The sequence below is a fragment of the Podarcis filfolensis genome (assembly GCF_964270895.1).
Source record: "Podarcis filfolensis genome assembly, chromosome: 4".
NCBI classification, from domain to species: domain Eukaryota; kingdom Metazoa; phylum Chordata; class Lepidosauria; order Squamata; family Lacertidae; genus Podarcis; species Podarcis filfolensis.
The window spans coordinates 44,996,973-45,013,124 of record NC_139607.1 but is presented as its reverse complement, the minus strand read 5'-3'; the positions used below and the strand labels follow the sequence as shown (position 1 = coordinate 45,013,124).

The following is a 16,152-nucleotide window of genomic DNA, read 5'->3' as shown; positions in this document are numbered from 1 at the left end:
TAATAAATAATAGCAATATTGATCAAAGTAATAAGTTACATATTTATTTCGCTTTCAATTTATTAGGCATGTCTATATTGAAATATACTAGACCTTTTCCTCTCTGCTTCTAACAATGTTAACATGCAACATATGAGTGTTGGTTCATAATATGTTCTTCCTAACTCTTCTTCCTTATTTAATCATTATGCACATGCTTTTCATAGGCAACACAGCTAGAAATTGAAAAACGCCAGCTTCAGTTGAAGAACATTACTGATTTGGGAGAAGGGTTGAAGACAGTGCTTAAAGGGAAGGAAAGCATAGTGAACGATAAACTCAGTCTTCTGAGTAGTAACTGGATTGCAGTGACATCTCGAGCTGAAGAGTGGTTTAACTTGTTGCTGGTAAGAATTACATATTGTTACTTTCTGTTTCCAGAAATAGCACTACATAGCTTGTTTGGGAAGCAAGAAGAGCAATGGAGATTTAGGATGTCTTTGGAATATCTATTTTATTTACAAATATGTAGGTGGAGCATAATGGAAGTAAACAAATTCCTTTATCAGGCAGCAAAATGGCTAATCCTCCATCACATCATAGCAGCTTTTTTACAGTCCAGCTAAATTCCCAACATTCTACCTTCCTATCCACATTCAAACTGCAATTACTTCTAGCTGGGTATCTATCCTTCCCCTCAAAAATCTGATGGTTGATAAGAGATCACCAGTAATTAAATGACATTATCGTTTTTTTGTTAAGTTTCTCACCACCCATTAGAAAAAGCATACAATGCTAATGCTAATCAAGACAACCATACAAAATAAGAAAGGCATTTGTTTTCTGTGGTCTATAAACATTGTTACAACTGAACTATGCATGTATAGTATATAGCATTTTTAAATTTTTTTATTGTAAATGCTATGTATGTATACACACAGAGAAGTTAGGCTTTAGGCCCTGTTACTTCACCCTTCATAAAATGTAGCTGTGACTGCCATTAGCAGAGGGGGCCACACGATGAATCATATCATGCAAGAATTCTCTGCAGATTGAGTTTCACTCATGCCTGGAAATAACTGGAATTGTGAGTTTGCAGGGGCATGCTAAAACTTAGTATGCACAGAATAACAGTTTTTACTTGTAACTGCAGCAGCTGACACTATTACTGTGAGCCATTAGTGCCCAGAAGGTTAAAGATACAGCAACTTGCCTAAGTCCACCCAGTAAATTCATGGCTGAGCTGGGATTTGAACTGTTCATTTTTTAAAAATCACTACCATTATGGCCACAATTTTGTTGGTCCCCATATATCTGTCTTATCACAATTTGTAAATGCGACTGTAAACAATTTGGGGGGAAAGGTGGTAATTGTGCCAGTTAAATAATACAACAATGCAATGTTTAGAAATTGCTGCTATCGCTATAACAGTAGTTCAATAATATGGCCAACTTCATTTAGCATATGTTCAGTCTACTTGACAGCAGATGTTTGCTCCTTATAGCTGCATCATTCTGTTTCAACTGTAATAACAATCATATTACAGACAAAGATAAAAGGTTTTGATAATGTTCTGTTATGATTCCAAAAGGTGCGTTTCTCATGCATTATTTATAAACATGATGAAACCTACACATTATGCACATTGGCTGTCTCAATCTGAAAATAAAATCTGAAAGTAAAATATTGATTTTTAAAAAATCAATGTGGCTATATATTTGTCTCATTTCCACCACTAGAATAAAGTAGATAAATAAGAAAAGCTGCATTTTCTTGTAACCACCAACAGGCATTTTTCTCTTACATTAGTTCTAAAACGTCAGTTCCAGAAGAGTAACAACAGTGGCCATTTTCTGAAACAGAGCCGTCTTTCCCATAGAGATTAGTGGTGCGTTGCGCCACAGCGCTGCCCTCTCAGGGGCGCCCCAGCGAGTGGGAGAACTGCGCGGCTTTGCCGGCAGCCTCCCCTTTCCCTGCATGCCCGGTTGTGCAGCTTGCCTCCCAAGCCTCCTGTGCATGGCAGGAACGCGGGAGGGGAGCCCCAAAAAGGCAGGTGGGAACGGTTTCGACAGGGAAGCTGGAGCCTCTCCCAGGAGCTCCCTGTCAAAGCTCTCCACCAGTGGCTTCCCAGCGGGCAGAAGGGAACTCCTCCTCCTCACCCAGGAGCAGAAAGAGCTGCTTTGGCTGCTGCCCCTGCGACTCTTTTCAGGAGACCAAGCTGAACTGTGATGGAAAGAATTATTTCGTGGGGTCTGCCCAAGGCGTTTGGCTCCCCCCCCCCGACCCATCCTTAGCTGTGCCTAAGTGCACTTTTATTTCTCCCTTTAAGTAGCGTTGCAAAATGCAGCGGGCTGCACACACACACCCCGTATGCTGCGTGTGTGGTCGTGGGCGAGGACAATCTGCTGCTGTCCCCCTGCACCTACCCACCCACCCACCCACTCACTCACTTCGAGGGAAGCCTGCATGGGCGGGAGGAGCGACGCTATTTCTGCCCCGGCTCAGCTTCCCGACCACCACCCTCCTCTCCTCTCTGTCGGTGGGTTAAATGCCCTCTCCTTCCTGCTTTCCTCTGTCCCACTTTCTCTCTCTCTTTTTATCCAGTAAAGCAAGGGGTAGTTTCCCCCTGCCCCCAGCTCTTGCCTCTCCTTCCCTGTAGTGAAATCTTGTGAAATTCCCAAGTTCAGGTCAACAACTCTGGGGAATCTTTCCTTAAAAAGGTCAACAACTTTGGGGTCCCCCCTTAAAAAGGTCATCAACTCTGGGAAACCGGGGTGGGGTGGGGTGGAAGGATCTTTGCGCCACAGCACCGGATATGCTTAAGCACGGCCCTGCTCTGAAAATGCTTTAAGGCTAGGAATGATTTCTAAATGGGCTACTCCTACTGGCATGCCAGGATCTGCTGTGCGGCTGCCCTCATATGATGAACCACTGTGCTTTAGGTAGCAGCCTTTGCCAGATGAGCCTTATTTGAGCAACACTGTCTTCCCGAGCTGTGGCACAGGTCTCATTCACACTTCCACTTGTGCTGTGCCTAGAAAGCATGAGTTCAAGTGGTTTTCTCCTTGCCATGTTCCTTTCCCAGAGAAAGCCTGCTCTTTAGTGCTAAATCAGACAAATGTCAATCCGGGGGGGAGGGACCCAATTGCTGTTTGTTCTGCTTGAGAGTGGTTTTCCCCAGGGGAAAACAGCAGGACAAGATAAACCCATGCTGTATTTTCTCTTTTTCTTCAGTCTTGGCAATAACAATTATCAGAACAAACAAATTTTCTATCTCTTGGCATCATTTTATTCAATTCATCAGTTGTCTGTTCTGATATTGTTACTGTTTTTGATATGAGCATATAGTACACACACACACACACACACACACACACACACACACACACACTATAGAATGATTCTTTCTTATATGAGAACCAGTGGTTGATTTTTTAATATGTTTTTAAAGTAATTCAGAGAATTACTTTAGGTGCTTTGTGGACACCAAAATAATTTTTAAAGCTTCCTAAAACATTATCAAATATTGCTTTTGGAACACCTTTCACTTTGCCATACAAGTTGAGAATCTTAAAGTCTCCCTGCGCTCATGGAACCTGGTTTACAATTCTCTTTTCTTTTTGTCTCAGCTACTGATTACTTAATAATATGTTCTATTCCCTTTATATGCAGGCATATCAGAGACACATGGAGAATTTTGATCAGAATGTTGCTAACATCACCACCTGGATGTATCGGACGGAAATACTATTGGATGAATCCGAAACACAAAAACCTCAGCAAAGGGAAGAAATTCTTAAGGTAACAAATACAATTTTCTGAAAAAAAATTATTATAAAAATCTAATAGCGTGCATCCCCAGGGTTTTTGCCCTACAGGTTTCAAATAATATTTTTAGATAAAAGCAAAACACATTTTCTCTTAACAAAGGCACTGTCTAACAGCTTTTAAATTGCTTAATAGAGCATAGTGAAGGTAAGTGTATTCAGTACAAAAGCCAAATAAGTTATTGGCTTGAGGATTTCATGGTGAGTAGAACACTTATTGTTAGGCCTGTATCTCTTGAATACCATTTGTATCTGTTTAAAAATGAAATACCAGCCTTCTTTTATCAGTTTGCTCCTTTTATCAAATATCTATTCTTCTGAGGATTGTTGTTTGTTATATATTCATGTCACTTCAAAGCTCTCTGAGCAGTGATTTCATTTGACAACATTGTATTTCAGTTTGATATTATCTTTGTGGAAGTGGTTCATCATTTGAAGAGGGATTTTTCAAAGCGTATTATAGGATGGCTTAAATGTATGTGCAACTTCTGTTGCAAAAATATAATCATACAAATTATGCAGTACTTCATATAAATTAATATCATACTTGGTAATAAATCAGGTTTATAACCACCTGATCGAAGTATGATGTGTGTGTGTGGTGGTGGTGGGGGAGATATATATTTTCCAAACTTCAATCTCTTCAAAGTCTTGCTCACTTTCGCAACTTCTGGATCTTCTTTCTGAGATTCCTGGCCTGAGTCTTCATAGCTCATCAAGAATTGTGCTCCACTATTTGTATATTATTCCTAACCCCCTTCCCCTCCAGCTTGCTTTATCCCGATTGGTGTAGCTCCTTCAGAGGGATTTGCTGCCTCCTTCAGAATTCTGAAATAAGAAAAGATCTAAGAGAGAAATCTCAGTGTCTCATGCTCCCTTGCCTTTATGAAGTGGGAGCATCCTGGTCTTCAATATCTAGTGCTGGCTATAATAAATGGATTAGATCTTACTGATTATGGTTTGATGCTTTCTGCTTCCATACTGATCCAATAATGGACAAGCGGAGCAGGGGAAATGGCAACCTGCATTCCTGTAATGTCAGAATTGGACTTGATTCTCAGCCTAGAGACTCCTAATATGTTAACACTACCATCATGATAACCACTGCTCTTGGTAAAGTGTTCTGGAAACTGGGATTTCATTCACTCCCTTGTAAACACAAGATGTTTTCCTATCTTCTGTTGCACCAAACAGCACCAAGTATTAATAGAATAGAAATTCAGTTATTCTGTCTAAACAGGAAATTATCGATGCATTTATTTCTCCAAGCAGTTTTGTGTTGTAAAGAGGATATTTAGTATGGGAAAGACATAAAATTAGAAGCATTTTAGAAAGTAAGTAATAATTAGACCTAACATTGTTTAAATTATACATATGCTTGTATGGACTCAAGGGCATCCTGATCAAATTTGCAGATGACACCAAACTGGGAGGGGTGGCTAACACCCCAGAGGACAGGATCACACTTCAAAACGACCTTGACAGATTAGAGAACTGGGCCAAAACAAACAAGATGAATTTTAACAGGGAGAAATGTAAAGTACTGCACTTGGGAAAAAAAAATGAGAGGCACAAATACAAGATGAGTGACACCTGGCTTGAGAGCAGTACATGTGAAAAGGATCTAGGAGTCTTGGTTGACCACAAACTTGACATGAGCCAACAGTGTGACGCGGCAGCTAAAAAAGCCAATGCAATTCTGGGCTGCATCAATAGGAGTATAGCATCTAGATCAAGGGAAGTAATAGTGCCACTGTATTCTGCTCTGGTCAGACCTTACCTGGAGTACTGTGTCCAGTTCTGGGCACCACAGTTCAAGAAGGACACTGACAAACTGGAACGTGTCCAGAGGAGGGCAACCAAAATGGTCAAAGGCCTGGAAACGATGCCTTATGAGGAACAGCTAAGGGAGCTGGGCATGTTTAGCCTGGAGAAGAGGAGGTTAAGGCGTGATATGATAGCCATGTTCAAATATATAAAAGGATGTCACATAGAGGAGGGAGAAAGGTTGTTTTCTGCTGCTCCAGAGAAGCGGACACGGAGCAATGGATCCAAACTACAAGAAAGAAGATTCCACCTAAACATTAGGAAGAACTTCCTGACAGTAAGAGCTGTTCGACAGTGGAATTTGCTGCCAAGGAGTGTGGTGGAGTCTCCTTCTTTGGAGGTCTTTAAGCAGAGGCTTGACAACCATATGTCAGGAGTGCTCTGATGGTGTTTCCTGCTTGGCAGGGGGTTGGACTCGATGGCCCTTGTGGTCTCTTCCAACTCTATGATTCTATGAACTACAATTTCAGACATATATATCATTATCAGAACCAGAAAGTTTCTATGTCCCTTTCTAATTGGATCTCAGAGGGATTAAATACACTCCTTTTTTAGCAGGATGAACTCAGTTGGACTAGCCTAAGCAGTTCAAAGTATAATCACATTTTCACAAAAAAGTTCGATTTCAAAAAAGTTTGAGTTGAGAATTTGTTAGGGCTGATGGCTTGTAGGCCAAGCAATTGGCCAAGCAAGTAAAACAGCTCAGTTTGCTGAAACTAAGGAACCAAGCCAGATTCATCAGTTTTATAGAGCCAGATGAGGCTCTCTTGGCTTATTGTGATCATTATTGGGCTGAAAGTATAGTATCACTCCAGCCATCTGCAGTGCTAGGCTTGTAGCATAGATTTTCTGAACATAAACATATTTGTGTTGTTCAGGGAATCAGCTGAGGAAAAAATAAGTTATTCAGGATGTTTTTCTATGTCTTTGATTAAATGCATATTTATCTTCTGTTTCACTGTTTCTGTCAGCCTGAAAATATATATGAAAAGCTAGGCATGGACTGTTCAGAGCTACACAACTGCTTAGTCACAAGCATTTATCTAACGTTTGCTTTATGGTTTTGCTCCATATTCCTTTGCACACTCTCTCTTTCTCTTTTCCCTCCCTTCCTTCCTGCATTTATTACTAACTTCAAGCCCTGTCTCTTACTCATGGACTGTAGCGCTTAAAGACTGAGCTGAATGATATGCGTCCAAAGGTGGACTCTGTGCGTGACCAGGCAGTAGACTTGATGACAAACCGTGGAGATCACTGCAGGAAAGTAATAGAGCCTAAACTGGCAGAGCTCAACCAGCGATTTGCAGCCCTATCAGAAAGAATTAAAAGTGAAAAGGTAGGAGGACATGCTCCTTGCTGAGCTACTTGTATATGCTAAAGAGAGCTTCGCAAAGTGGGTATGGTTGGGTTTTTTTGAGGGCACGTTTTACAAAGCAGAAGCTAGCAAGGACAAAGGAGTGAAATCCAGAATTTAAAAACTGAAACATTGGAAGAGCCTTTGTGTGAGTGTGTACGTAAAATAAACTGTCCCTTCCAGAAGCAAAGTTCCCATTATTATTATTATTATTATTATTATTATTATTATTATTATTGCTTTCACTAGCCACAAAAATTTCCTGCCGAGGAAAAAAAGAAAGAAATGATGCTTGTTGTTGTATCACTAAAAAGCATGCTGTTATACCAAAATGGAGGACATGTAAAACTAGCATGCGGCTTTTCTATCTAGCATGTTGTCTTAAAGCAAATTCACATTGGTGCTTCTGGTGCAAGAATCTGTTCACAAGTTTCATGCTGATATGTTTGCAACTCAATAAGATCAACACGGTGAGAATGAGTAAAAAACAAATAATTTTCACCAATTTTGTTTGTCTGTATGGTTGCTGAGCTGTATCACCGGAAGAGTTGGAGAGAGCTTAAAATAAGTGTGGTAAATATTTGGTACTTTTTCTTTTAACTTTCCTAAAGCCAGCTTTTCTAAGACCAGTTCGCTAAATCATTAGGCAGTTCTGGATAACAAGGGTTTTTTTAGCCCAACTGGGCAACTTATAGCACAATCCTATGCATGCCTATCCTTAAGTAACTCCCATTGTGGTCAGTCAGATTTACTCCCATGTAAATATGCATAGGAATGCAGCCTTAAGATCTAGTTTGCTTGGAGGCAGCCAGGAGAGCAAGTTGAAAATGGGCAAAGCTGCTTAGACCTGAACCTACCAATATTTGTACTTGAAAAAGGGTGAGAAGAAGGGGCTAAACCACTGACATTTAGAAAAGAAGTGTCAACTTCAGGAAGCCTGAGAGAGCTGAAGTAAGTCTGCCTTTTGAGCCATACCCCAACACAAAAACAAAAGTTGACATATGGAATTATGAAACTGCTACATACTGAGTCAGACTATTGTTTTGTCTAGTCCAGTATTATATATTCTGGCATGTAGTGGCTCTCTTTCAGAGCCTTTTCCACCCAACTAGGCTTTTAACAGGAGGTCAAGGGCCACTTGCATGCAACCACAGCATCTACAGTTCCAAAAGCTGGTAATACAGCTACAGCAGAAGTTGGGAAATTTTACCTTATCAAAGTTGTCCACATATACACTTTCCCCAACATGAATTGTGCCTAGCTCAGCACCAGTGAACTGTTTCTTGAAACTTCCAATCCCAGTGCCCACCTAATAAATGTGAAAAGTACACTTAGGTGAGATAAGGTACTTGAAGTTGTGAAACTTGTATAGAATCTAAAAGCCATTGTGCAAAATGTACTATACACAAATTTACGCAAGATTCTGTTGAGGTAAAAATGGTTCAGGGTTCATTAATAAAATTAGAGGGCATTTATATAAATTTTTGTTTTTAAAAAAATAGGGAAAGAAATGAAGGTGCGTATTGCATACAAGCATATTGTAAAGCAGGGATTGAGAAGTAGTGATGCTCCAGATATTATTGGAATACGATTTCTGTTATTCCTAATCATTGGTAATGTTGGCTAGGACTTGAAGCGCAATGAAATCTGGAGGGTGACAGTTTCCCCATCGCTGTTCTAAAGAAACACATAATTATGGGAATAGCCCTGAATAGTACACTATCCTATTGATTATAAGTTCCATGTAATCACAGACAAGCACTGAGAATCTGGAGCTGGTTTCAATCTACACAGTCAGCAACCGGCAGTTTTTATGCTTTTCATGCATGAGTGCTTAGCACTGAAAATTGGAAGTTTCAGTATTAACACAGAACACAATTCATATATTTCGGCAAAAGCTAAAGTTTTGCCTAGTATATTAAGCTGTCATAACTATGCTCTCTCCTCACTAACCACAAACTATAGCCAAGGTTTAGTTGTGGCTTAGCTTAGCTTAGCACAGAAGTAAAAGTGACTGGGAAGGTGATGTCTGCATGGCCCAGGTAAGTCAGGGATAGGCAGCTTGATCTGGCTAGTGGGCCAGATCCTTATTCCACACATCCACCGTGGACCAACTTTGATAGTTGGTCTGGCTCAACCACCTGTAAATCATCTGACATCACAATCATTACAGTTACAGCAACTTGTTTTGAATGTGTGCTTTCAGCACCAATTAGCTGATTGGCACTGGGTACGTGCCTTCAGAGAGGCTCCTTGTAACCACTGATCAGCAGATAGCACTTAGTCTGGTGCTTTGAATACAAACTGCTTACTCCGGAAAAAATAAACATGCTCTATTTTTAAGCAGAGCATTCCCCCCCTCCAGAGAAAGTGCTAGAGGGTCCTGCAGTAAGCCATAGTTTGACTTATGTGCAAACAAGCCTATTTTGCAGCACAAACACACCAGGCACAGAAACAATATATTGTCTCTTCCTGATCAGTTGTACCCATGTAATACACAACTTCGTTGCATTCAAATGTTACATTTCACACAGAACATTACATTCACATTTCAATATGTATGCCCTGAAAATATGTATAAAGAAGCCCTCCATTTGTAGTTTGCTGAAAATATTTGTTTTGTTAATGAACAACCTGCTCGGTATGCTGAGACCCTTCCAACCCCTGGATCCAGCAAGTGTTAAAATATAGGCAAGGCTAGCTTCCTGATGAGGTGCCCACAGTTATTTAGAAGGACAGTGCCAGAGTTGAGGGCAAAGAGTTTGCAGGGATGTGAGCTAGAATGGAATAAGATGGAGAGAGAGTCAGAATGATGTTTGATTTCTCTTTGAATTCTAAGCTGCAGTCAGGGAAGAAGCAAAGCCCTCTTGAGGTGTTAATTTTGTGAATCCCTCCACTGTAGGCTAAGGATTTGTGTTTGTGTGTGTGTGTGTAAATAAATCATATATCAAAAAGACAGCAGTGTCTCTGCTTTGCCTCTTTCCGAACGAAACAGGAACCCTGGGTAAGTGCTTGAGACCCATGAAATATTGTACCACTCAGAGATTGGGGAGGCATGTAACAATGTTATTGTTCTCTGGGTTTAAATAAAGTACTAAAGCTGTAATGACATCATCAAAAATGATCTTACCATAAGGCAAGATGAAGTGGCTGCCTTAGGTAGCAAATTATGGGTGCTATTAAAGAGTGGTTTATTTGTATAATGTTACTACTTGAACTTTCTGCCTCAGGTACCAATTGTCTGTGTTCAGTCTTGAAGATCCAACACTCCTATTTGTTTCTTTCAGTTAATCTTAGCCATGCCTTGATTTAATGTTGACTAGTTTGCCCTCAGACACATTTTCTTATGGAAATTGGATCAAAACACTGGGTAGAATGTATTTATCAAGAAGTGGGTTACTGCTGAGAGGATTTTTATTTGTGATACATTAGTCTTTTAAATATGACCAAGATTTTAACCTTATTGTAATTTAGACCGTTTTCTTTTAATCACACTTATTTAGGGATCTTTAAGATTATAGAAGCCAAAGGTTGAGGAATTAATAGCATTTTTAGAAAGCAACAGGCTTGGCTAAAATATTTGTATATTTTTTAAAAATCAGGTAAAAATTGTTGTGGAAAGGCAAGTAGGAATATTTTTTTTTAAGAAACACCAGGGAACAGGAAAATGGAAATGCATGGCTGGTGGTTTTCTGTTTCTGTTAAAAACTCTGTGGGCCCATGAAGAAATCACCAATGTGCTTACCAAGACAGGATATAAGAGTTAACTGTGTATGTGGTGATATGTGAAAGGTTAAGGTTAGAATACGAAGTAACCTCTGTGACTGGCAGATGGCAGTTAGCTGAGAAATTCTGGGTTCTTTTTATTTTTGTGTTAGAAAATTGTAATATTTCGCTTCTCACTGGCTTCTTGGATAGAAATCATTGGTCACTCCTTGAATGGGAAAAGTGGGCTGATAATGAATTCTGTGCCACTTAAAATCTGATTGGTTGAATGAATGGTAGGCTGGCTGGAACATAAAAATGCCAGTTCTACTACTGTCCGAGAATGGGCCAGAAGAGGAAGAAGCTGGAGGAGAAAGCTGAAGTGTGAAGGCTGGTGGTGAGGCAGGTTGAGGCTAAGGAAAATCAGGAAGTACAATCTGCCTCAAAAAAAGGCCAAATCACTAGTTTAAGACAAAGGCTGGCAGAGTCTCCATCAAAGTGTGGAGGCTGTGAGCAGTGAGGGAGAGATCAGCTGACCTCTCCCTCAGCCCTTTTTCTTCCACTGTACAGGAATGCTGGGAGAGGGACCAGTCTGACTGACACAGGTGGGGTCTCTACTTGCCTCCCTCTCATCCCTCTCACACAGGGCCTTGCAGAGACAGGGAGAGGCCCAGGCCAGGTAGATAATGTGCCCCCCCCATTTATTAAACCCTGGTGATAACTGAAGTCTTATAAATAAGTAAGTATTATGAATATGCTGACCGAAGCCCCCTTTGGAATCAGAGGCCCAGGCCAAGTGGCTCATATGCCCCCCGCCCCCCGTTTGGGCCTGCTCTCACATAAAGAAAGTAGAATCTGATTTGTGTCTATTGGAACTTCCTAGCTCCCTGAGGATTTGGTAGGTGGGTTCTGTGAGGGATTTTTTTTTGTGTGGCAAGAAGATCCTTTAATAAAGCTGTGGTATTAAGCAGCAATCCTAACCCCACTTACCTGGGAGCAAATGCCATTGAATTCAATGGAACTTGCTTCTCAGTGGACCTGGTTATGTGAGGTCTTGGTATTCTTTCTTACTCCATAGCGGGAAATATGTTCTAGTGGAAGCACAGTTAAGTCCAAGGTAGGCTAATGTTTTTTGTCCAAAATAGTCATAAAAATCTCCCTCCGTTTATTTCAGCTGAACAAAGTTCTCTTCCTGACAAACTTCTGTGCCAGCTCTGCTTTTTGTGGCTAAGATTTTCAAAATACAATTTTGTAAATTTATGTTCTACCATCCTTCATGCCAAAATATGAATAATATGCATTATTTTTTATATGAATAACCAGAAATTTACAAAAATGGGAACATCTGAAAACCTGTCTTAATTCACACAGAATGCAATACTGCTCTTATCTACTGTTTTATACTCAATAGCATTTGCTCAAGGGCTTATATATATTTATCGTGTCAATTTTTATACCCCATAATCAAATCAATATACCTATGCAGTGTATAAAATTTAAAACCAATACAGAATAAAATGAACAAATCCATACAGAAGACATAATAAAATGCAGCATGGTCACTGAAATACAATATAGGCCACCTTCAAGAGGAGGCTTGCTATAACAACATATTTTTAAGGTGATGCCTAAAACACATTACAGAATGTGTCAGTCTAATCTCAGTGGGCAAAGAGTTCCATGAGCTCAGTGCCACAACACGGAATGCACTATTTCTAGTTGATAATAACAAGGAATGGCAAACTGTGAGTCAGTTGCAGGTCATAAAGGTCAGGCAAGGGTATAAAAGGTGAGGTGATTATTTAAATATAAGTTGCTTTATACAGTAGTAGTAGTAGTAACTTGGCCCAGCAGCAAATTGTCATCCAGTGTATATCCTTTAGCCGACATTTCACATGGTTGCGATAAAAAGTCCTTGACCAACTATGAATGAGGTTCATAAACAGAAGGCGCTTTTGCCCATTTCCCCTTACTATTGCAGCCCAGAACCCCATGTCACTCTATTCCAGAGTGACCCCCAGTGTGAAAGAAGCAGATTTTTTAGGAATAAAGAAGCTGCAGGAGAAATGGAAATAAATGGTCCCATTCTATGAAATGAAGTTGGGATTGCTGACATTCACAATTGCTCAGACTGATATTTGAAGAACTGAATTATGTGCGCTTAGGGCAATGCCATGGGCTAAATTATCTTTTGATCCATTTTAGTTTGGAACACAGAACTGTATGTTCCCAAACAATGACTCTTTTACTTACGTGTCTGTAAACCTGTGTCATTTGTCACATGTTTTAACAGCTCATTTTGATTAAAGTTGCTGGAATAATTAGTTTATGGCACTGTGTTACCTGAGTAGTTTTGTGTCTAACACCTGAAAGTCTTAAAAGTATATCTAATGCCAGGAATCTGAAAGGGATCTTTTATTTCGTTTCTTTGTTTATGAATGATTAAAAATGCACCACATCAATGAGGATGTTCAAAGTTTACAAAAATGGAAGCTCACTATGTAACAATTTTACATCTTAGTATTAGAATGCACATAAGACTTTATATTAAATTGTAAGTACACACATATTAATTTCCCCCATGTGATGCATTAATGAAAACAAGTGAAATCTAGCTTATTGAAGTTCATAAGTAGTCCTTATGATAAGATTCTAAATTAAAGACAGTATTATAATTTACATAAATCAGTAACTAAGCCTTCTCATAAAGCTTTCTAAATCCCAATATTGCTTTTGTTTGGGGCGGGGAGGGGTGGAAACAGGTGATTTCCCACTTTTTAAAGTGGTATATTTTTAATGTACTTTGCTAGAAATATTCAGAATTTGTGGAATACTTTTCTGTTTTATTAATATGGTTATATTTCTGCCTTTAATAAAAATATCTTTTGAAGTTTAAAACAATATAGAATATGATATATATGCATATTTGTGGAAAAATTGCTTCTGAATGTGAAGGATTTCTGATAGGCCAGGTTTAAACAAAATGTCAGGATTGTGTTTCCTACCCAGTTCTCATAAAGTTTAAAATTCATTGAATGCACATTCTACATATTTATTTACATGTATCTACCTATCTAAGCCAAATGTGTATTCATTAAGCATATTTGCTTTGTTGGTGAAGAAGTTGAAAAAACAGCAAATACCTTTATATTGATTGTGGCTTTTATCATTTTATGGCTTTTATATAGTTTTAATATTGCTTTTTCATTTTGATGATTTATGATGTTTTTATATGGTTGATGAAGTTCCTTTTGCAACATAAACAAAACTGCTAGGTAAGAGCCATAAATAAAGATTGATCAAGCAAGGTACTACCACTAGTTTTGTTACATAAAAGCTATTTTGTAAAATACCCAAAATGTGTATGTAATTAATTTAACAGTTGGGGGCAAAACAGATATGTCGCTTTGGTTTATGTCTGTAATAAAACAGTATGTGATGTAAAATTGACAATCTTCCTTTCTCTCTCCCCCTTCCCAACTTTCCAACCCTTCTTTAAAGCCCTTCATTCCTTTGAAGGAATTGGAACAGTTTAACTATGATATACAAAAATTGCTTGAACCACTGGAGGCTGAAATTCAGCAGGGGGTGAATCTGAAAGAGGAAGACTTCAATAAAGATATGGTAAATTGGTTGTGATGGGAGTATGAATAAAATGGAAATGGAAATGGAATAAGTGCTGGAGTAAAAATTAGAAACCTCTACGTTTGCATTTGACTCTTTAGACAGGTTAAACACACTGTCGTTCTGTTTAGCTGCTATAAAATTATACTGCAGCATTTACTGTTTGTAGCATTGTCATCATAATGTTCTAGTAATATATACAATGTTAACTTTCATAGAATAATCCTTGCTAATTCCTTCGGAATAATTTTCTGAAACGGACAGAAGTGTATGTCCAGCACCAAGTTATAGATATGCTGGATCAATCTACAAATCTTTCATTTAACCTGATGCTGACTAAAGCAGAGGTAGGAAAAGTCCAGCTGTGGATGTTGTCAACTATTCATTTTATACTTTTTCTATCCCTTTCTGATTTCAGTCATTTGAAATCCTTCTATAAAGGTGCTGAATGTTGATGGAAGGGTGCATTATTTGTACTCATGACAAATTCTTAAATAATTAGGCACCTGTTGTTAATTTGTATAGCTGAAGAAAGGGGAGTGAAATTGGTATGACTTTAGATAGCATAATTTTATAACTGCACAAATCTTTGGTACCTTCAAATCATCACAACTTTGATATTCAGTCTTCAACATCAAATTTAGTGAAAGCTCTGCAGCTTCATCTTTTTTAATCTTAGTAAAAACAAAGAAACAAAATTGTATGTGCCTAGATAATGCAGTTTGCCAAATTTTCCCCAGGAAGCCTGTAATTCTAGGATTCACCAAAATACTGGAAATGTCTATTGCAAACGTGAGGTGAACTCTTGCCTGTATTGTTGAATGTCTTACATTTGCTTTCTTTCTATGTATGTTATTGATTGATTTGTTAGTATTGTTAGTTGTTACTAAAGTTATTAGTAAAGTTGAAATTTTCTGAAAATCACAATGTCAAATTATCTTCATGGATTTTTTTTGGCCCAACACTGCATCCAGGAATTGGTTCAAGACTTGCACAGTCTCTCACCTGATACTAGTGAATCCGCAATATAAATTAATTTCAAAATAAAATAAGTGGCTAATGTTGCTGCTGCTTCCCATTGATACTTCTACTGTAGCTCTGAAGGATGAACATCGGTATCCAAGTTACAGATAGGTAGCCGTGTTGGTCTGCCATAGTCAAAACAAAAAAAATTTTTTCCTTCCAGTAGCACCTTAAAGACCTTAAAGATCGGTATCCAAGCTTTCAATTCTTAGTTCTTAAGCATGCCATACCACGCTGGGACGCGGGTGGTGCTGTGGGTTAAACCACAGAGCCTAGGACTTGCCAATCAGAAGGTCGGCGGTTCGAATCCCGGCAACGGGGTGAGCTCCCATTGCTCAGTCCCAGCTCCTGCCAACCTAGCAGTTTGAAAGCACGTCAAAGTGCAAGTAGATAAATAGGTACCGCTCCGGCGGGAAGGTAAATGGCGTTTCTGTGCGCTGCTCTGGTTTGCCAGAAGCGGCTTAGTCATGCTGGCCACATGACCCGGAAGCTGTACGCCGGCTCCCTCGGCCAATAAAGCGAGATGAGCGCCGCAACCCCAGAGTCGGTCAGGACTGGACCTAATGGTCAGGACTGGACCTAATGGTCAGGGGTCCCTTTACCTTTACCTTACCACAGGGACATTGCTAAATCCTTAAGAAACTTGGGACAGAGGCTCATGATATGAACGTGGATAAAACTTCCATGAAACAACATATATCTATAGATGCAAATTTTGGCTGACTTTTAGCAGGAAGGCTACCCTGCAAGGAAAGTTAAATTAAGCTTTAAAGCAAAGGACAACACATTTGGGACCTGATGGAAAAGGCCCA

The 16,152-nt window shown here is 39.3% G+C and overlaps 1 protein-coding gene across 19 annotated transcripts in view; it reads left to right on the top strand.

Annotated features, from left to right (window-relative positions):
* The window catches only part of DMD (dystrophin), a 953,416-nt gene that overhangs the window by 450,162 nt on the left and 487,102 nt on the right, over window positions 1–16,152 (top strand). For 12 of the 19 annotated variants that reach the window (XM_083612216.1, XM_083612211.1, XM_083612221.1 and 9 more), the window contains 4 exons: window positions 207–386; window positions 3,653–3,781; window positions 6,800–6,970; window positions 14,195–14,317. In XM_083612216.1, coding sequence (XP_083468342.1) covers window positions 207–386; window positions 3,653–3,781; window positions 6,800–6,970; window positions 14,195–14,317 — 603 coding nt within the window. The remainder of the gene's footprint in view (window positions 1–206; window positions 387–3,652; window positions 3,782–6,799; window positions 6,971–14,194; window positions 14,318–16,152) is intronic. The other 7 variants (XM_083612219.1, XM_083612220.1, XM_083612215.1 and 4 more) reach the window with 1 other exon arrangement.